At 32.6% G+C, this 24313-nt stretch overlaps 1 protein-coding gene across 1 annotated transcript in view; it reads left to right on the top strand.

Annotated features, from left to right (window-relative positions):
* Window positions 1-5445: 5445 nt before the first annotated feature.
* The window catches only part of l(1)G0289 (plexin domain containing lethal (1) G0289), a 43349-nt gene continuing 24481 nt past the window's right edge, over window positions 5446-24313 (top strand). Inside the window, exons 1-6 of the mRNA XM_088232705.1 lie at window positions 5446-5574; window positions 11844-12152; window positions 15440-15577; window positions 18378-18469; window positions 21220-21351; window positions 22603-22795. Of these exons, the coding sequence (XP_088088831.1) occupies window positions 5490-5574; window positions 11844-12152; window positions 15440-15577; window positions 18378-18469; window positions 21220-21351; window positions 22603-22795 (949 nt within the window). The 5' untranslated portion in view covers window positions 5446-5489. The remainder of the gene's footprint in view (window positions 5575-11843; window positions 12153-15439; window positions 15578-18377; window positions 18470-21219; window positions 21352-22602; window positions 22796-24313) is intronic.

Genomic DNA, 24313 nt, shown 5'->3' on the forward strand with positions numbered 1-24313 from the left:
AATTTAAGATGGTTCTAGAATAAAAAATCTCGAATAAATAATTGTCTCTCACACTGAACTTTATTCCGCTTTGTAAATGTAGATATTTATGTACCTAGTTAAACTATTATTAAATACACAATTACGTATCTGTGCACATATACATAGTAGAAATAATGAAGTCCATACTTCATTGTTGGTTAATCGTAACATATCAAATTTAATTAAGTTAAATTAAGTATTCAAAGATTTCAAAGAAGACTTTACTCTGATAAATATTTTATTCGCCAGATATGATAAATTAAATACAGAAATGCTGAATAATCAAATAATTATCACTGCTCAAAAAAATTGTCACCATAATATTTTTTGTCATTCACTTTGCTTCGATGTATCACTTTTTGCCTCAGTTCAAATTGTGCTTGTGGTAAAAAATTTGAATTATATTTTAAGTGCGTATTAATTAGTTACCAATGTATATTTATAAAATGTTAACTAAGAAAAAACATATGTAATTGAATCGTTTTACAATAAATTCTTTCAAAAATCTCCTATATCGTATTATTTTACGCTAAAAACTATTTACGGATATTTGTCAACATGAGCGACTGAAATTTTAAAATTTTATTGACAGCAGCAGAGCAGTGTACCCGTTTAAATTTTTGTAAGAAAACATAGAGTTTATCATATCGACAAACATCTTACAGTTTTCATTGAACCCAGATATGAGTTCAAACTTTTTATTCTTCACTAGTTTATCAAGTTTCGAGTTTATTTTTTAACAAATTAATCTATTAGTTAATAATTTACTAGAAAATATGTATATTTACTCATATAAACTGCAAGTAGAAAATAAATGCACATTGGCGGAATTATTTCCACAAGCAATATCTTTCATCCAACCAAAAAACAGATTTGCGAAAATTGGCCAAATTTTGTACTTAAAAAATGTATCAATCTAAATGCGTGTTTCTGAATTGCAGCTGTTTTTAGAGGGGAAATTAAGTTTGTCTTTTTTAATTTATTCATGAAAATGCTTTCGTTAAACACATTATACGTCGAGAGATATGGGATCAGGTAAGGAGTTTGAAAGGAGACAGGAAGAAGAACCAGGGCTGGTATTCCAAACGAAATTATAGCGCGGTATAGCGCGTTTTTACGTACTAAATATGCATTATAGCGCGCTGTAAACGCGTTCGGAATACCAGTCCTGTGAACGCAAAAGCGCCCGTAGAAAACGCATTTTTAACGCGTATTTACGTACTAAATACACGCTACAGAGCGATCTCTTTGCGCGTAATTTCGTTCAAAATACCACCTCAGGAAATAAAAGGGATAAAAAATTCATGGAAATTAGGAATATATAATGTTTCAGGTGTTTCTCAAAGGTGGCCAAGGAAGTATGTATAGCTAGAAGGCAACAAAATTTATTTTTTTATTATTCTTAGTTATATTTTTATTTATATACTATAGATACTAATTATGAAGCTGGGTATATTATATAGGGTAAGAATGGATATAACCGCTCACTTAAGGAAAAATAATAAAAAATCAGCTATTAATCAACATTTGTTCATCAAACTTTTTACTAATTATACTTTCGGCATTCTTCTAACATAATCACAACCATTGCGATCAATAAGTTATACGATTTGACTGGTATTAAACACCATATCAGGTAATACCAGTCACTAGGTTGATAATACGGTCAAGCTTTGTTCAGGCATAAGTCGCAGCCATAGCCGGAGCAATCAGCGTGAGCCCAGAGACCACATGGCACACACCTATACGAAAGTTAATTATTCTGTCCATAATCGTCACAGAATATACATTTATTATCTAAGTCCTCATTAGCATCAGTAAACAATGAATTATGCCGGGCTAGTGTTATCGATGAGGAGTGGAACTACAGGCTAGAACTAAGTTTCTGCACGACTAGGTTGACTTGTTTGGGCTGACTGGGCGTTACCACGCCCTGTAGGCCACGTTCCTTTGTTCTTCACGTCTCCAAGGAACGATGTTAATGTACTGCAGGACGTTGCTCTCGTCGTTATGTGCAATACTGTTAGACTTGCAGAATATGCTGTATTGTATTCGATATAAAAATATGACTTGCTTTATCGGTCGTCGCTCTATTTCAGGTGAAATGATTTCGCACGTACGTGTGTCATCGATCATGGACCATAAACCTCACAAGCCCATTATTATTTCAAGTGTTTGTTTAATTCACTAAAAATTGTGCATGACGACGGGGGGGAGAAGCGTATTGATTTGAGGAGAAAGTTGGGAAAGTTGGGTCTAGGAGGAGGTCCGCAAGGCTGATTAGTTTAATACCGAATTGTTTTATTGTCTAGGATATTGTAGCATTAACGTACTGTGCCGAAAAAATACATTATTCAACAATATGTATTTTATGTAGGTACATAAAATACATATTGTTGAATAATACCACAAAATTTGAGTTGCAGACTCACAAGTATAAGTTGGCGCGAAGAGAAGGCGCTGAAGTAAATTTTAGGGTTGCCATACTAAAATGTTTCCAGATATCGTATGGAATTTCGGAAATAAAAAACGCATATGTATGCATTATATATATTGAATTAAAGACGTATATTTTAGAAATTATATAGGAATATCTAAAAATGCCTTTAGCTAAGAAAATTTATCTCCAGAAAATAACTTAAGCTTTTTGTTTCTTTAAATATAATTTTATTATTCATGCACATGAAATACAGGCTGTTATAAAAAATCTAATTAATAATAAAAACTAATTAAATAAAAGTGTGATCAAACAAATGGATGCTTGACATATCACCATCATCAAAACTTTCACTTTCCGTTGAGTCTGGGTCTGATTCAGTGTCATTATTAAGTGAAAAAATAAATTGGTCATCAAGGTTAAGATAATCATAGCTTTTATTGTATTTTTCTTCTACATCAATCACGTGGTCACAGTGTGCTTTCCATTCCGCTGAAGTAATAGATTGAAATGCCTTTTCAATCAATTTTGGGATTTCTACTTTGTCCCTTTAAACATTATTGTCTGCAACCATTCTTTTAACTGAGCTCCAAATCAGCTCGATTGGCTTCAGGTCACAGTGGTGCGGAGGCAACCGTAAAACTCTATGGCCATTTTGAGTAAGAATATTGTCGATTTCGTACACCGGAGGCTTTGTATTAAATCAATAATTCCTAAAAGTGCCGGTTTACGCGTTGTAAGTAGGTACGATAAATTGTTTTCCAAGAGCCAGTCGCGTAATTCTTGTATCTTATTGTTTTAAGTGCGTGTTTTATTTAATTTGATGCTATGGTATGGAGCATTGTTCATAACAATAATTGATTATTCCGGTAAATTTGGCAAGAGTTTCTCAACTAGCCAATTTCGGAAATGTTTGCGTTCATTTCATAGTGGTAATCACCACTTTTTGTATTTAATTTAAAAACCAGGGAAGCATCTTTAACAAAACCTGCTTTACTAGCAGCATTTACAATTATCCACCGCGTACCCAATGAAATATCTTTTAAAATTCCGGGTGTTTCATTAGATTGCCAAAACGTATTCATTGAATATGATGAGTGGATAAATGTTTCATCAAGGTATATAACATATGACTGGTCGTCTATCATTACTTAATCGGTTCATTTTTTTATTCGAATAAAAACCGTTCCCTCCATGCTTGGATATCATTCGGTTCCATCGTAATTACTCTTTCAGAGTGACATCTTTCCAGAAGAATTATCTTTAAAGTTTCACAGCTTCCTTCAAAATTAATATCGTTTCTCAGATCGAAGTTTAGGAATGGTAGGTACTTCCTTTTTAACTCTTGAATTTTTTTTCTGACAGTTATCAATGCTGTCAATTTTGATGATTTTTTTTATCTTCCTCTTCTTTCTAGGAGTTGTTGTTTCTGTTGAAGAAGCCTCGAGGGCAATTCTCTGAACAAATCGTTTAGATACACCTACAAAAAAGAAACATGAGTTCGATAAAAAGATATGGATCAAACAAAATTGTTATGTTTTATCAGTACAAAAATAACATAAGGTACCAAATAACACGCATAATCAAATAACAATAACACCAACGCACAGTTCCATATATATATAAGGTTATACGACACTCAAGATACGGTACGAGGCGGTTAGAGTATTATGTATATACTCTAAGGTACGAGGTCACTGCCAAGCGAGAATTTTAAAACTGCTGTCATTTTTTCGCCCGCTCTTATTAAAATCTATTATAATATAAACAAATATTTTACTAGAAGTTATTCAGAGATGTTCATCATCATCATCATTCCCTTTCCGCACCTAATAGTGCATAGGGCACTGCATTGGTACATCAATCGCAGTGTATCTTGATCATTTTTGTTACATAAAGGAATATGATCAGTCGTACGCTTCAGGTGCCAGTCCAGGAACTATGAAATATTTTAGTGTGAAAACACCCTTTTTAAATAAATATTTCGTATCAACCATGTCGGGAATCGAACCCGAGATCTCTCGCATGGTAGGCAAACGCGCCGACCATTACACCACGAGGCCGACTCATCAACAAATGTTCAGAGAATAATAATTTCAAGTTCAATACAAACTTTTTGGCCATCTATCGTGCATTTATCAAAGTATTAGCCTGTTAAGTCAAAAATGTCTAAAGACAGTTTCCGCGTGCGGAGCACAATTTTTCTGACCGTCTAAAGATAGTCCCCGCTGAGATTTGGTTAATAAATTGATAAAACAAATTTACACAAGTATATTGTAATATTTATTTATTTGTTGTTAATAAATTGTTTATTAAGATAGTTTTTATGCTACATAAAAACCATCTATTAAAAAAAAAATCTTTAAAAAAGTAGGGTAATTACTCTTAAAGTGTGACAACATTTACCGATCATAGTAGCAACGCAAGCATTTATTTTTCCAAATGGAATTAATAGCCCATTATTTTTTATTTTCCTTTCACAAAATGCTTTAAATTTTAGAATAGTCTCCCTTATATCACTTTTTATGACTTTTGGCATTACTATAGAGTATTACTTAGGGATTTTTTAGCGTCAAATAACTTTTTAAAAATAAAGCACAACAACGATGAGAGTTAAGAAGTCCATAGATAAATCTCATTAAAAAATATATTCATATTTATGTCACCGCCAATTTATACTTTGTAAGTCTGACACACAGATTACAGATATCTTGCGACATCTAGCGACATTCTTTAAAAATAAAAATATTCCTTGAAAAAAATATTATTTACTTTGGTAATCACATATTTTCTGGTAATCGAAAATTAACTTTAGATTGAAATATATTATTATGTAGTTAGTAAAAAATGAATTCATTATATTGACAAATTGCCCCGATATTTATGAAATTTCTTAGGTCGATTTTTTTGTATCAATGAAAAATATGTTCTCCATTGGCAATACTATGTTGACATTGATGACGTCAGAATGAAACACTTGCACATCTATTCAATTTTCATATATGTGTCAGTGTTAGTGTTGACGAGGAAAATGGCCGTCCGTCCATTTGACGTTGAGATGCTGTCAATTGCGTTTTTAATTTTGACATGTTTCTGTGTAAATTTTTCTATACAAGGTAATCATTATTTGTGCTTTATTGAATATCTTTCTTTTGCTATTTATTGCGATCCTCGAGCGCTTAGTTACCAGTGAATGAATGGAACAGTTTTTCATTGTTCGCAAATGTAGCACTGGTTAAAGATCACTGCATCCTAATTGATACAAATAAACTAAAGGTGTATTATGCAGACGCCAACACAGAATGTTACTTAACCTTTCGCCTGGAATGATTCATTCTACGTTAATTTGTTATGCCGATTTACAATTTTTATAATACTCCCGTGCTCCATGCATCGCATAATATTACGTCTTACGTCGTTGCTGTTTTTTATTTGAAGATACATTGTACCATTCGCGCGTTGTCTGGACGTTTCGAGAAATTATGTTGTGTTGCCTTTTGTCTAATTAAATCGTCTTTCTCGTTGTAACAAGATCTCCGACACCATTTATTCTCGTATTCATCTAGTAATTCGAATTTGCATTCAAACAATAAAAAAAAAATATCGTGCGTTAGAAAATGAGTTATTTCGCAATATATTAATTCGCGGGTAATCTGGGTACATAATCTTCTATATGATTCTTGGTTTCCAAGTCTTGTTAAAACCATTTAAGGATCAGGTATGTTTTAATTTTATTTCTAAATGTCTTTCGATTTGTCAGAAGTGGATTGAATCACAATTTATTCACTGAAAATCAACCCTGTAGATCCCTAAAGACAAGGCGAGTGTTTCAGTTTCTACGTGAGGCACCATAAGCTTTGACGAAAAACTTATATTCAAAAGCCATATCAACCACATTACTCCAACTTTGGGTTTCATTCTTAGAACTATAAAGAATTTTGAATCAGTTAAAATAATGAAACTCTTGTATATTATATCCTTGGTTAGAAGCCAATTAGAGTACAACTCTACTATATGGTCCCTTTTTTTCGAAATTCACAAATAATGTTGAAAGAGTCCAATGAAAATTTTTAAGATTCGTTAATTTCAAACTGCATATTCCTATAGAATAAATTAACTACATGTATTTGTTAATTTTTTAAAATTACTCTGGAGGATCGCACGACAATAACTGACCTAATATTTTTTATATAAAATCAGTAATTCGAAATTCGATTGTTGCGAACTCCTGGATTTAATAAATATTAATATATCAACTATACAAAATACTCTATATTATTTTCACCCTTCTCAAACTAACTATCTTTGTCACTCACCTATACCACGTATACACGTACTAGGAAATGAATTTACCCCTCATATGGACATTTTTAACTTGAATCTCTGTGAATTCAAATCATCCCTTTATAAATATTTTATTATGTTCTATAGTAATGATTAACTAATTTTTTGTAAAAGCTATTTATGGTAACGATCTGGTGTTAACTAATTTTATATTCATATATACCGACTTTTTTATATTTTTTGTATGCTACATGAATATATATATTTTTCTCTTTTTTTATACCCATGTTTAAATATTGTTTTTTAACTTTTGTATATCTTACTAACTCATTATATTGTTATATTGTAAAAGGCACTTGTGCCGTATAATAATAAATGAATAAAATGATTCATTAATTATGTGTGTCTTGTGACTAAGTATTTCAACAATATAACTAATAAATATTTTTACCATGCCAAAATCTTTGTGGACATGGCTGGGGCTCCCCAGGGAATCATCAATATTGAAGTTTTTTGTAACAGAGGAAAAACATTTTTGAGAAAGGAATATAGAAGTCTATGCATTTACAGGGCTTATTACCTGTCATTGGCTAGTTTGTGGCCACTTTTCACACCATAACATTCTTCATTCCGACTGTGTTTGAACTTTATCGACGTGGGTGAGATTCATCTTGCTGCATTATTTCACCTGCTAGGCAACGTCTGAAAATACTTTTCAATTCTGAATATATTTAAACCAGCCAATAACAGGTCAAGAGCAACCTCTTTCACAACACGGACTATCTCTTCGTTCTAGTAACGAGAGAACCCTTTTAATACCCTGTCATCGCTCTAATTTTCTTGCCTCCTCTTTCACAGTAGTAGCCGCTTGATTGTGGAATAATCTACCCACTAATGTTAGAGACGCCCCTTCTTTATTTACATTTAAGTCAAGATTGAAATGTCACTATCTAAATATTTAAATTGTTCCTTTATCCTTCTTCTTTCCTTCCCACCCCCTCCTCTCTTCAAAGTATAGTGTTAATAATTTATTTTTTTTAAATTTATTTTTGTTAATCTTTGTTTTTAATTTTTGTATAAAATTGTAAGATTCAATAAGTCCATGTATTTATAATTTTCTCAAACTAAACGGTTTTCGGTAGGTAGGAAGAAATTGCCTTAAGGCAATATGCCCGCCCTTATATGTATATGTATATAAAGTGTCAAATAAATAAAATAAATATATAAATGCCTGGGCTTCCATATTCCCTTCTCAAAAAGTTTTGTTTCGAAAAACTAGGAAGACTGAGTAAGCCATCGCTTGATCAAATACAACAAATATTTGAAGATGGACATGTCAAAAGTCAGAATAATCAGCGGGCGTGCATGAGAAGATGTATGAATGTAAAGGAAACGAGGTCTGTATGCAAAGATAGCGTGACATGGCGTTCTGTCCTCTGCCTATCCCTACGAGGATAGAGAAAACACTGCGATGGTTTGTTTGTTTGTTTAATTTAAATTATGCATTATGATTATGCGTACTCTGCTATTTTCTTATTCTAAGTGCAATATATGCTTCAGAATGAAGGATGCATTACTGTTTATATCTAATAAAGCTGTATCAATTACAACATTTCATAAGTATTGATTTCTTTCTGATGGCCGTTGTGAATTCACTACAGTAATTAGCCCTTGTCCTATCATTTATTTTAATTAAGTAGTTCCTGGACTGGCACTAAAAGAACCTACCGGCATCTCTGTTGGCTGCCAGTTCCTGCGCATTCTCTCAAGTCAGGTTCGCATCGCGTAGTTCTAGCATAAACTGCCGACGAATAGCCAGCAGCGGACGTCCGGGACGTCAAGAACCCGATGCCTTGTAAAGTAGGCAAGCGTGGTTAAGGCTCCGCATCCGGCATCCGCAGTATATGGCCTGGCCAACCGTATCCTCCTCTGCTTGATGACGGTTGCTACCGGAGTTTTCTGCGTCCGTTCTCGTATTACTTCATTCCCTTTAATCTCAAACCACCCAAGATTCTTTTGAAACATCTATTCTCAAAATTCAGTGTTTTGCTGTTTTGCGCCGTGGTGAGGTACCACGATTGGCATCCGTAGAGAAGAATAGGTGTTGTCTAGGCGGCATTTGGTTTTCACGGAGTAAATATCCGATCTCCAGACAGCCTTTATACTGTTGAATGTGGCGCCTGCTATTCTTAGCCGCACTCCCAGTTCTTTTTGATAGCTTAAGATAAGTCATTTTCAGTTCTTGTAAAAATAGTATCAATATATGCTACTGTTGGTGTACCAATGCGATCCCCCGTGCATTATTAGTTGCAGAGAAGGAATAATTTATTACGACATTTTTAATTTGTCCAAATGTTTGTAGACAAAATACTGGATTTCACCCCCTTATCCTTAGGGCATAAGGAGTCATTAAGATTAACAAATAACAACAGGGATGGGGAGAACATTTAAGTGAAGGGAATATGAAAGTCTAGCCATTTACAGGGCTTATGACCTGTCATCGGCTGGTTTAAGTGGCCATTTTACACACTGTAATATTCACCATTTTGCCTATGTTTGAACATCCATATTTCTTCAATTCTTCCATCAGTTGATTTTAGTGAAGTTAAAGAGCTGAAACCTTAAGGCGCTTGCCTCATCCAGAGGGTTCCGGGCTCGGTTCCCAATGAAATCACAATAATTAAAATGTGATTTTTTTCAAAATGGGTATTCTGTGCTCTAATTCGTCACTGTAATTGGGCCTAAAATAGTATACTTTTAACCAAAAACACCACATACCGTTAATTTGTTTTGTACCACCATAGTTATTGTTATGAGTAGATTCCTAGTTTGAGTTCTTCCATATGACTGCTCGCTTGCACACATTAGGAATCATGAAGACTGTATAAGTCTTGCTTGGAATAAATTTTCTGACTGTCCTTTTGAGTTGTGTTCTTAAAAATATCTAATTAGCATCAATTTATTTTTGTTCTAATTTTATTTCCATGGTATCTGTAGTTAAAGAATACAGTTCTGTGTGTGAAATAGAACCAGAACCCTGGAAAGGTGTCTTTAACTCAATGTCTACTCTCAAATATAAATCCTGACAAGGGAAATAGTGTGGAGAGAAGTCGGCCTAATCAGTGCGTTTGTCTATCTATTATGCCTGAGGTCCCGGGTTCAATTCTCGACAAGGTTGACGTGAAGTATTTATTCAATTTGTGATTTTTCATTGCAATATTTTACAGTACCTGGACTTTCTATTTGTTCGATTGCTTGTGAGGTTGACATGAAATATGTATTAAGCTGGTGGTTTTCCACTACTTTATTTCATAGCCCCTGAACAAGTACCTGAAGCGTAAAACTGATCTTCTTACCTTAGTGTGAATTTAAAAAAAAAAAATCTAAGAAAAAGGAAATATTAGCGTTCTTATAACTTACCTAAATATTTCAATTTTGGTGGCCATTTTCAGCGAGTTGTAAATAGCTCACTATTAGAAAATGGAAATCAAGTTGGGGTAACCTCGAGCCTCTGATCCGTGAGTCCGCAACACTAGCCACCCGAAATGATCACTGAAGCGCTGTATATAATGTCACATTAGTGAATGTGACATTATGTGCAGAAAAATACATTTTAATGATGTTGATATTTTGTATCAGACTCAGAATTGACCACCAACACCTCCTTAACTATCATTAGGGTCATTAAGTATTAATCTTTTAAAGTGGTAGTGGTAATGCACGCACACTAATGCAGAAAAAACTTTTATTTAATTTTAAAAATATGTTTTATAAAAATAAGTAGTGACTAATTTTGTCAATTTTAAAACATTTTTTTGTGTTTGATCTCTTTAACTGCCTCTTTAAATATTATGCTTCCATACATATAAAGATCCTGTATTTAAATTATGCTACCTTTTAACCTTGTTAATTTGACACCGTCTTGTGTTAATGCTGCGTAAAGCTGTTTTGGACATAAATAAACATCATCATAAGTAAGCTAATGCTAGTTGAAATACTCAACTGAAAAACTTCATTAAATATGTTTATATTGAGATTAGAGTCTTTATCGGAGACATATTTTTCAATTTCTTCACTACAATAAAGCTTTTAGATAATACAAAGATCAGTGTAATACAGTTTTTTTTCTATCTCATCATTCATAATTTCCCCATCCGCACCCAGATATGCATAGGGCACTGCATTGTCACTACGTTTTCTCCGTACTTTGACCATCTTTTACATAAGGATAAGTTGATCAGCCTTACACACTAGGTCCCAGTTCAGGGACAAGCAGTTTAAACCCTCCTTTCAAATTGTTATTTCAAAATTATTTGTATTTTTAATGAAATGTGTGCACAATAACAACTTGACATCTTGATATTCCATGTGATCTCTCTGCTTATTTTATAAGTATAATTTTGACTTAAAAAAGTATTTCTCTTAGATGTTGATATTTTCTTAAAATATGTCAAATGGCACCTCGAATGTTATGAAACATGAAAATTTTAAATCACTTACATTTATAAAAAAACTGTTTTTGAAGATCGTTATACGATTTGATACTTAACATACAACATAGTGCCCAGTCTTTGGCCTCAAAATATCAGACTAACATTGCACAATCGACAAAAAACTATCAAAAAGTATGTTTTAAAACTTGCACTCGATTTTTGCTTAGTTATTGTGTATCCAAATAGTTGTTGAAATCTATGAAATTTTCTAAATAATCAACCAAAAACTTTTCCATATAGAGGAAAGATAGATAGGACTCACGGACCAAAGGTTCTAATCCCACACTACCACAACTCGATTTCCATTTTTCCAGCACAAGTTATTTACGACTTTTAGGAAATGGTCTGAAAATTAGAATATTTGAGTAAATAATAAGAACTCGAATATTTCTCTTTTATTTAAAAAAAAAAGAAAATTAGATTTATAGAATGAACCAAGAAATGCTTAATATATGCATCAGGAAATAAATATTAAAATTGGCCATATTCGGAATCACGCCTGTGGCATGCTAAACATTTAACATCTGTGTTTGGGATTCGCAGCATAGGTTAAATGACATGTCACCATAATATGCTGCAGAGTTAATCATATCGTTTTATTCTTCCAGATGATTGTATACAGGCTCCCTACATCTCGGATAATAATCAGGATATTTCGCTGGAAGATATTGTTCAACTAAACTGCCATAGATTACGCCGAGATATCACCAATCAAACTGTTACAAGTCCATCCGTTACAAATCAAACGGTTACAAATCAAGCAGTATTAAATCATACTTCTTCAAATCAAACCGCTACAAATTATACAGTTTCCATTACCACCTCCTTGGGAAGTAACGGAACATCTATCACCAATGGAATAATCCAGACTGAAACTACTACTGTGAAACCACAAAAAAATGACAAAATTATTCCAAGTAAGTTCATAATTTAACTTTCTAGATTTTAAGAAATATAAAAAAAAATCCTATGTTTTAATTGCAAGTATTTCAATCATTCGACCCCTTGGAATAAGATTCCAACTAGCGATTTGAATTGAGTTACCGAGTGAAAAAGTTCCATTCAGTTCCAAACCATCTACTGGATATTAAAGGCATTATAAAGTGTTATAATTCTTATCTAACAGTTACATTTTGTATTCTCTTTTTTATATATGTGTTGTTTTTTGTCTGTACATATTTGTATATTTAAAACTCAGTATATTAGATTGCATCAGCTTAATTTTTCTAGGGTACATTATACGAGGGTTGCTACTTAAGTTTTGAGATCGACAATTTAAATCAAATATTTATAATCGAAAATGGCTTTATTGTTTTTCAAAATATTCTCCTTAAAGATCAATACACTTTTCCATGCGTTTGAACCAATTTTCGAAACACTTTTTCTAATCTGATTGAGGTACCTCTAAAATAGGTGATTTGAACGTATCAACCACTTCTTCAGGCGTCAAAAAACCTTGACCACGCAATCTATTTTTGGTATGCAGGAATAAGAAAAAACATTGGGTGCCAAATCAGGACTGTACAGCGGGTGACTCATCAATTCGATGTTTTGAATGCTTAAAAATTCACTTGTTTGAGCTGATGTGTGACAGCTTGCATTGTCGTGGTGGAGAATGATTTGTCTTCTGCAATTGGTTTCCTTTATTTTTCGGAGCACTTCTGGCAAACAAATAGTGGTGTACCATTCAGAATTGAGCGTTTTACGTTGCCTTAATGGAGCGGTGGCGGCATGTCCAGTTATTCCGAAAAAACAAGCGACCATTTGCTTCGAAGTGCTTTGTGCGCGAACAACTTTTGTTGGATTTGGCTCGTTTTGAAAGACCCATACAGTCGATTGTTGTTAAGTTTCGGGTTCATATGCATAGATTCATGATTCGTCGCCTGTCACGATCTTATAGATGTCTTTTAAAGCACCGCGATTGAATTTTTTAAACATTAGTTTGCACCAATCGACACAAGCCTTTTTTTGAGCGATTGTCAAATTATGCGGTATCCAACGCGAACAAATCTTTTTGACGACCAAATGTTCATGCAATATTGAATGTATGCGAGTGAAACTAATGCCTAAGCATGCCTCAATCTCACGGTATGTCACATGACGATCTTGCAATATCAGTTCACGCAAAGCATCGATTTTTTTTAGCACAACAGCCAATCTTGGACGACCTTCACGAAATTCGTCCTGTAACAAAGTGCGACCCCGATTGAATTCAGTTAACCAGCGAAACACTGTGGCTCGAGATGGTGCTTCACTGTTGTTGGTTTAATCCATGTAGAAAGTCCTAGAAAATCATCGCACAAAAATGTTCACGATTTAGTTCCATTTTTTTAACAAAATTTTTTTTTCGAGTATCTGTAAACACAAATATCACTCGTATGACAAAATGTTCTGAGTGCGTTTACCATTAAAAATGGCAAACTTTACGATGACAATGTCATTTTTGACATATTCACGCTGGTGTTGCCATATCTCAAAACTTAAGTAGCAACCTTATGTCTTTTTAATAAATTCCATAAGTAACTTTTCCTTCTAATACATTTTTAAATATCTGGAAGGTTTTTGATGAGTCGTAGTGGCTAAAATTTGGTTAAATGATTTTCGCTTGCTTATAATCTGGACAATGCAAGCTATAAGAGTTAGCAAAAGGAAGGAAATATTAGGAATAATTATTATAAAATTGTGGTTAAAAATTATTTTTTAACATGCTTTTCTATGTTTTAATATATGCTAATATGCATAAAGTCACATAGTAAAAATCAAATAATTCAGATTTATCTAACTTTCTTCTAACTACATTACCTTGGTGATGTTCGCCTCTTAAATTACATAATTTTACACTTCGAATGGCAACTCAAATCTGTCATTTTAGGGTTACTGACTTTTGCCTGAACCGCAACGATATGTTATAATACATAGAGAAATGTATTTTTTTAAGCTTTTTTTTCTCTTGAACGATTCACACATTATCCTTTACAGCATTACAAATTTCTGCTGACTAAATTTTTTAACTAAACAAAACAGGACTGTCAGTAGCGACAAAAAACTAATGCTAACATTTTACGTGTATCATTTTCATTTCAATGTGTCTTTTTATTAAATAAATACAACAGATATAGAGAACATTTTAGAGAAGGATATGAAAGTCTAGGCATTTACAGGGTGTATAACCTGTCATTGGCTAGTTTAAGTTTATTATTTTTTTTCTTTTGCAGTATTGATATTATTTTTGTTTTTTTTTGCACCACGAAAGGCCAGGGGGCCCAATTATAGTACCACATTACAGCACAGTACACCCAGGCTTGAAAAATTCATGTTTTATTTTAGTGTTTTCAATGGGTTTGATATTAAACAAATTTTTATGTACACATATTTACTGTACTCGCTTCGGCAGTATATATATTCAACAAATTTCTGAGATATACATATTTATCTATAAAATATTTATTAATGTATTCAAATAATGCTGTTATTAAAACATATAATGGATTTTACACAACTTATTTTAAAAAAAAACACCTAGGTTCTTTTTTATTTTTATCTGTCTGCTCAGTAAAACCGTATTATGCTGTTATATGTATTATCAATATCTCTACCAACCTTGGAATTTCAAAATCAAATTTATTTTAATTTTATTCTTAAAATGATTACCATGTGTAGTGATTTGTATTGAAATGTAAACATAGTTCATTATCAATTTTATGGAGTGACCATAAAGTTTATGATGTTTTGCCAATGAATTGACTTACATTTGTTTTCAAAATTAAATTCAACTAGATTTTGGTTAAAGTATTATTATTTAGTGTTCGAATGTAACAGGGTGAATAGAATATGCGGATTTAATAGAAAATTATTTTAGTTAGTTCTAAACTATTCAGTCGTAAATATAAAAACCCATTTCTATTCTCCCCATCTGACGGAAAATTGTTTCTAGATTATAAAAATATACCAAAAATCAAAAGAAAAAAAACTGTCATGGCACTATTATAATGTCACAAGTGCCATCATATGTTGCCGTTAGTATAGTTATAAAAAAATGAACTTTTCATTGTAATATCGACATGTTATAAAAAAGTTATATAATACAAAAGAGATATTAGTTATTTTTCGCTAGGGTCTTTTCGCCACCAGGTGACGAGTTAGAAAAAAAATTTCCAGTCCTAAGTTAATACATCTGATTAATTATGTTATCATTTATTTACAGAAATCGAACTTAATATTCCCCATAACTTAGGTGAGAATGGCACGGGTATTCGTCAGTACAAGGATGGAATCAATGGTTCCAAGAATGCCTCAAGCGCAACTCCAATATTTGTTAGCGACCCAATCATGCCCGAAGAAGGTAAATTTCTATGTCTTGTATTATTAATAACGCCACTCCGTGCAGGAGAAACACTTGCATAGTAATCAATAAGCACACGAAGGTAATTGCATGTGTCGCAACCATTACCAAGGTCAGTCAGTGGCTAATGTACGTTTTTATTGATCGACTTTTCCCTGTGACAAAGCTTGGTTTCTTTAGGGCATATCATTAAAAAAAATAAAAACTCTAAATTTGTTGCAACAGAGAGGGAATGTGGAAGTCTAGGCATTTACAGGGCCTATGATGACCTGTCATTGGCTAGTTTAAGTGGCCACTTTACACACTGTGTAACATTCACCACTCTGCTTATGTTTAAACATCCACATTTCCCCAACTCTTCGGCCTGTTAAGTTTTGCAAAGTAAACGAGCTGAAACCTGTAATAAAACCCAGCCTCTCTACAAATATATAGACATTGGGGAGCATAGGTAACAGTGGATCACGGGATACAGTGGATTGTTTGCAATAGCTTCGTGTGTATTGCACACGCACGCACACATTTTTGTTTTGTTGATACTTTTTCATACCCCCTTCTGCCATACTAGTTACCTTTGCGACATCAGAGCTGGAGGGCATGCTGCGATGGTTTGGTCAATACTTCTTCTTCATCCTTTCTATAGATTGTATGGATCTGTTTGTGCCGCTGTCTCCTCTTAGGACGCCGACTGCCAGCTATTGCGTCACCTTTTCGGGAGTCTGCCTGATTAAATAAGCTTTAAAGCGGCAAATCGAAACCATTACTTTTGAAGACAATGAATGCTTCTTTGATTTTATCAAAGAGACTAGAATTTGGCTTAAACTTCAAAGCTACAGAAGTTTAAAAAAAAGTGATCCACTGTATCCCATGCTCCCCTACTCGGAACATTGTTGGAAACTAATTCTTTAAAATACAAATGTACCGAATGCCAATCTAACTACTTTTGATCATGAACATATTCACTGTTATCATTTTGTGCCTGTTTTTAGTTTGAAATTTTAAGTTAATATCATTGGTGAAATTGTGTGACTATTTCTGTTTGGCGACTTTATGAATGGGTTTTTTAATTCATTCACAACTGCAAATTAGAATATCCAAAACACATTACAATACCACTTGACACAGGTGTTTTAACAGGCAATTTTTTTTTTTTTATATATGATAAAAAATTTATATTTTACCTGAAATTATTATTTTTTAACTAGGCAAAATCCTTGAAATTTATATTTTATAACAATAATGGTTTATTAACAATATTGCAATTTATATTTTGAATTTAGTTTATCCTTTTATAATTCATATCATTAGTGTAGTGCTTTCATACGTATAGATTATGCATACAGGGTATAGTCTAAGCTTAACTACATTGCACACTTTAACGCTCAATTGGACGCTCCCACACCTTAGCCCAATCAATTTTGTAGCATCTTTTGAATAATGTAATTGAAAGATAAGTGTTTTTTAAAAACATTTTTATTTACCTCCTAAGGGTAAACCACTGCTTATCTACAAACATTTGGTCATACTCACAATAATTGTTACAATACTCCATTTATTTAGAAAAATATTAATGAAAGAGGTTATAAACATCTGTAACAGACAGTGGTTCTTTGGTTATAAACATCACTAAACTTATCTATGGTTTAGATAAAAATTTGAATTTCATGCTTATAATAGTAATTGGTCTAATTATTTTATTGACAGAGGCTTTTATCGTTGAACATGTATAATTCTGTGTAGCCTTGTGCCTTTGTTTACTCAATTTATTTTACACCAAGTGTTGTGAATTCCTATTTCTAAATTATTTCTGAGGCTAGAAAAATATGTTTGATGTTTTCACAAAATGATATTATGCAATTAATATTGACAAATACATTACAATGTTTTTTTTTTTTTACAAGTTTGTAATATACAATATGAAGAATCAATTACATAATCAGGTATCTAATCCACACACAGTAGACAGAACTAATTTTGTATTTATTTATGTGACAAAGTGTATTGTGTGTACATATTACAATAATTCAGAGCTCTTGGTATTCATATAAAATACTCCTATAATATGTACATATTAATTAATAAAATTTCATTTGTCTGATGCCATACATATTTCAAGTACATTGTGATTAATTTAGCATTTTAAATTACTTGTTACGTATGATTTGGAGAAGGTGTTGTTCACTGATATTATATTAATTTTCGTCAGATTAATAGACGATATCATTACAGGGTATTAGTTTTTAATTTTTTTATTCTTGTCCTATCTAGATGTGTGTTCATTCTTACATTACAATGTTTTTTATATCAATCTTTTAAGGTCATAAATAGTAAAATATTTATTTTCTTACGATTTACTAAAAAATATAAATTTTGGTGCCACAATACAATTACCTAAATATTCATGTTATTATTTTATCCAAGAAAACATTTTAAACCAATTTCAGGTAGCACTACACATCTTCATTACAAGATTAGCGACAGAGGCGGAGACCATTTTTGAGAACTTTTTTTACAAACATTTTGACAAAGTCAATATATTCTTTATTATTATTTTATTTTTTAAATTTGATGAAAATACTTCTATATTTTTGATGCCATAAAATCAAATGCGAAAATTCTGAGATTATGTTGACAAGGAAAATACATGAAATTTGTCATTTTGTTGTTCATATGCGAACTGGTTTTGCATGTAATTTCCATAATTTATTCACTGGATATTAAAATCTTGTACTGTAAATTTGACAACTCACACACTTTATGTAGAAGAGCGTTTTATTTTTTACAATTTTTTTTTTTTTTTCAGGAAACTCCACATCTGACGAACTGAATTTGAACGATTTTACTGAACCTCAAGACAAGTTGCTTGCTGATAATAATGCAACCCAGGCAAGAAATGTAATGTATTTCATATTTACTACATACTATAAACACATTAGAATTTTTGTGTTCCCACCGGGAATCGAACCCGGAACCTTCAATGTGTGAGTCAAGCGTCTTAACCACTACACCACGGAGGCTGCATATCGTAATTAATATCTCCCGCCTATCATTTTAAAAAGAAAACCCTATTTTAACCTCTCATCCCACCGAAAAGTCTACTCTTTAGGGATTAAAGGCAAATAAATGGTCTAAAGGAACATATAAACACCATGTGCAGAAACAACTTAGAGCCAAGAGGTGCGCCAAAAAGACAAAAATGGATGACCAAACATATTTTAAATCTCATGGAGGAGTGAAGATTAGTAAAAGACAACCCCGAAAATTACATAAATGTGAAACGTACCATTAGAAGGAAAATTATAAAGGCCGGAGAGGAATGAATGAGACGAAAATGTAAAGAACTGGAGGCTCTTGATCATCAGCATGATTCTTTTGGTGTTCACTTGAAATTTAAGGAGATTTAAAATATAATGAAAACTTAACACCTAGTTGTCTGTATGACAGCAATAACTAGTACTAGAAGAAAAAGACATCCTTAAGACTTAGGAGGGCTATATTCAGGACCTTTTCAATGATCTGAGACCAGATCTTAGTAACAGTGGATCTTAAGAGGGTCCACCAATCCTACATTCTGGGGTACTTCATGCAATTACATTTAAAAATAGGAAAACCTTTAGTCCAGACAAAATACCTGCTGAGGTGCTGAAGCTCATTAGTGAGGAAAATGTGGATGGTCTGCTCGGGTTATTTCATAAAATTTTATGATACTGGGGTATATCTCATGATTGGTTGAAGTCAACGCTCATAACACTGCCCAAAAAACGACATCCGAAGAAATGTAGCGACCATTGTTAAAAGCCTAATGAGTCACATACTTAAAAACAAATGCAAGCAAGATCTTGACAAAACGCAGTTTTACTTCAGGAATTCCTTTGGAACAAGAGAAGCACTGCTTGCAGTCAACATCCTACTGCAAAAAAGGAAGTGTTTGCAGGTTAGACTATTAGAAGGTGTTTAATAGAGTGAAACATACTAAACTGTTGTGAATGCCAGAGGAACGCAACATAGATGCTAAATATAGGAGCTTTACAAACAATATTTACCGGTTCCAGACTGCCGAAATTAAAATTGGTTATGCCTGTTCTGATGAAATTAAAATTAGAAGAAATGTACAACAGGGTTGCATATTGTCGCTGCTATCGTTCAATATGTACTCCAATTATGTCTTTTAAAAAGATCTAGAAAACTCTTCGAAAAGAGTAAAGATTAACGGCACATCTGTCAGCAATATAAGATATGCTGATGACACTGTCATCTTAGCTAATCTTCAAGAACTTCTTATTAACATAAACGATGCAGGAGAGGAATTGGGCTTAAGCATTCACACCAAAAAGACAACGCTGATGGTATTTGGCTGGGCAGACTACTTTTTCATTATTTTACGGCTAAGAAATGAACTGTTAGAGATGGTGGACCAATTTAAATATCTGGGCAGTATTATTACAAAGTCTGTAGACCCAGATCTGGAAGTGAAATGCAAGATCGAAATGGCCCATAGCATATTCAAGAAAAATGAGAACAATATTCTGCAATGATGAATTGAATTTACAACATAGGCATAGAATGGTGAAATGCTGTTTGGTCTGTTCTGTTGTATGGTTCAGAAACCTGAACTTTGAAAGCACACATTATGAACCGGCCAGAGGCATTCAAAGATGCGGCTTCACTTAAAAACGCTCCGTATGCCGTGAACAAATTTGGTCAGCAATGTAGAGGTCCCGAGAAGAGCTTAATACAACAGAGAATTGTTAAAATTTATAAAGGTCTGTAAGATTTTCTATCTGGGTCACATCCTTCATGGAGACAAGCATAAAATCCTCCAACTTGTACTAATGAGGCCGAAGGCAAACATCTTGGCTGCACAATATAAGACACTGGACCGGAATGTAGTGAGTGGAGGAGACAGAGAGGCCATTTTAGAATTGATTCCCAACGTCGGGAATACCCTATATGGCACAAGAAGAAGAAATTGATTGAAAGAATTTAACACCATTTTGCCACACCGAAACATTACAAAAAAAATATATAATGGGAAGATATCTTTAGAGAAGTGATCACTTTAAACATTGTGTAAAAATTACTCATTTTATGCACTGTAACATCCAAAATTCTCCCTATCCAAATCGTTTTTTATTAAATATTTACGTTCTCACGGTTTACCCAAGTATGTCAATTTTCTATCTGTAAATAACGCACTATTATAAAATGGGAATTAACTTGGGGTAGAGTGGGGATCGAACCTCAGACCTCTGATCCGTGAGTCCGCAACACTAGCCGCGGGACTACAACCCGATTCAAACTTTGATTTTTTAAATTTCTACAAAATTCACGTGATTAGATATTCATATGTGTTTTATATTTATGGAATCAAATATAGGTAGTATTAGATTCGTGAAACTTTGTTCATAACTTTGCTAAATCAGAGCAGCTTTCACAACAATAAAACAAATGTTTGTAGAATTATTGTAAAGGATGTTTGATTTACTGTATTCTGTGTTTAGTACCTGTATCTGTGAACTACAAAATTATATGTGGACTATATTTGCTGCACCTGAGAAATGATTATATTTTGCTCGTCAAAAACATATTTTTCATATAAAATGTACATTTTAAAAAGTTTAAATGATTTTTTTCTTTGTTTTAAGGATACTCATGAATACTACAACAGTACATTCATTACAGACAAAGAAGCATTTGACAAACATTGGAATGGTATTATGAGTAGTGGTGAGATAAAAATTAACAACATCCTGAGTAATTCTCACAGGCGAGCATCCGTAAGTTTATATTTCTTTGAAATTTAACTTCTATAAATTATGTACGTATTACACATATCTTCATTATTAATTATTTATTAAAGCTCCAATATGTCTAGTCTGATATACAATAAATGAATTAAAAAATACTTGTAATTATGTATACTATTGTATTGCATCTTCTTTATTTAGTTGTAAAAACAATAATAAAAAACTGTATAAATTAGTATCACACATATTCAGTCTATGCATATTATTTTTATTATACAAATGACCATTTAATCCGATATGTGTATGCAACCCTTTTTAAATGACACTAATAGCTTTTCTGAAACTTTCTGGCATCTCATTAAACATTTTCAAGTCTTTATAAAATCATTCAAGTTACAGTTCCATTGCGTAGAAAAATAATTTGCTAATATTTCTATTGTGTGCTGCTAAAAAGACTAATAATAATAATAATAAATATTCATTAACCATAATATACAATGTGATAAATACAAAATAAAACAAAAGTATACATAGTTAAATGGCGGACTTATTGCCACTAGCAATTTTAATTACAAATATGCTATTTATCTATTTTCAATCCAATAATTGTAATGTATTCACGCTTAATGTGTATTGTGAAATATGCAATCTGCATGTAATTTGTAGTTCCATAAAATTTGGTTTTTAAGATTCCATGATAGATTACATATTGTCCCGAGATTATTCATTTAATTTTTTCATCGCACATTTTGTCAATGTTTGTGCTGGCATATAATTCTTCCCAAGAGCTGTTTTAAATTTAATCTAAATATATAGCTGTATGTACTTTCTGCGAATGAAACACTGTGATTTTCATTTGAAGTAAAGATCATATGCTAAAAATAAAGCTATTCGGCAGCTTATTAATATCTTTTGTACATACAAATTATAACATGTAGTCCCGAGATTATTCATTTTATTTATTCTTTAAACATTTTGTCAATGTTTGTGCTGGAATTGAATTCTTTCGAAGAGCTGTTTTAGATTTAATTTAAATATGTAGCTAAAAATAAAGCTATTTGGTGGTTTATTAATATCTTTTGTACATAAAAAAATGTGATAAACAATGTGCAAACATAAGGAACGTTTCTTATCCAACAGTGAATATTATTTCCAATACCAAATGCTATATTTATATATGGAATCACACAACATTTTTCATTTTCATTTATCAACTTTATCACAATGCATCGAATACTGTAGTTTTTCATTTAGTATAATATCAATGTGTTTCTTACGCAGACCCTCCAACTCGGTTTTGATTTCATCTTCTACGGGCAATCGGTGAAAAACGTAACCATTGCTACTGGTGGGTTCCTGTTCACGGGGAAATATGTTCACAGTTGGCTGGCCGCCACTCAGTACATCGCTCCCCTAATGGCGAACTTCGACACTACCTTTTCCAATGACAGCTTTGTTAAGTATATTGACAATGGTTAGTTGACAATTGCGTTCAAGTAATGTGATCATGTTTTTTCTTGCGTTTATGTAAATTATTGCAATGCTTTTTGTTTATTGAAAAATTATTTTTTTTACATAATTATGTATCTGTATGTATGAAGTTAAGGTTTACAAGAGCGATATTTAACAAAAATCCCATATTGGTGTTAGACACAAAGATAGAACTCTCTCAATATTATATTTTATTTTGTGTAGAAGTTTTAACTTCGTGTCACTGATCAAATATTTTTTTCTGGTGTTAGTTCAATACTCCGTATTTTATTTTTTGTACATACATATACTCGGGGTCTGTGTTCATGGCACACGGAAGGAATGCAGTAGTGCGTTGTGAGGCTGTCCGGTTGAGTTAAGATAAAAATTAGCTGCTTGATATTCACAAATTCGTAAATATTTTGGTGCCAATTTTTATCGAAACTCAACCAAACGGCGTCAAAACACATCGCATTCCTTTCGTGCACCTTGAACATAGACCCTGATTATACACAGTTTTGTCCTTGTAATCTTAGCCTTTTATACATGTATTATAATTGCGTCAATTATTGGTTGTATTTTTCGACATTTTAAATATGTATTTATTGTTGCGAAATATATTAGGTAAGAAGATAAAGTGAATAATTTACAACCTCTTCAAAATTTGTCTACATATCTCAGCTATTTTGTATTCTTTCCAATATATTATAAGGTGTTAACATAAGTTTTGACCGTTTTTCCCAAATAAAAAATGAGCACCAAATGTTTAAACAAATGGTAAAGGTTATATGTCATTTGAAAGAAAATTTTCTGCTCTTCAAGATATTGTGTTTGCTTTTACGCTACATGTATTCTTGTGATGTTTTTCTGGGTTATTGTACTGTGTGTTAATACTCCTTGGCAAGGAGGCAAGGCACGGCACAATAACCCAGATAAACACCACCGGAATCTGAAAAGCTGTGGAAACCATTGAACTTTAGCTGCATATATTATTTCATTTGATTACAAGCCTTTGAAATGGAATATCAGCATTTTGACACCGCGTTCAATTGAGGGAATTTGGGAGGCTCCCAAAGCTGCCCGCAATATTTGCGCTGTGTACAGTGAAGATGCTATGAATTCTTAATCAATTTGTTGTAAAAAAGGAGAATACATTATTTACTAATTTGTTGTAATTTTTTTTGTCGTGTCCTCTTGTTCTCTTCATAAAAAAAAATCTTTTAAAAATTTTATCTTTCCGCTTTTTAATCTTCTTTGATTCTTAATTATGGGGTCAGCGCTAATAAGCTCCTAACGTCACTGCGGCCTATTGTGACATTTTTAGTCTTCCAGAACTATCTTCTTCTGTCATCTTTTATGAAATTTCCGTCCTTTTACAGCTTTTTCCTAATTTTATTTTTCACTTGTCAGCGTATTTCCATTCACATTTCATTTGTACTATTTGTGTCCTATTCGACATCTTACATGACAACCAAATGAATACCTACCTACCTCTTCACGATATGAATAAATAGATGGCAGA

Source organism: Micrasema longulum, unplaced genomic scaffold (genome assembly GCF_059751315.1).
Source record: "Micrasema longulum isolate JH-2025_06_02 unplaced genomic scaffold, ASM5975131v1 h1tg001011l, whole genome shotgun sequence".
Lineage (NCBI taxonomy): Eukaryota > Metazoa > Arthropoda > Insecta > Trichoptera > Brachycentridae > Micrasema > Micrasema longulum.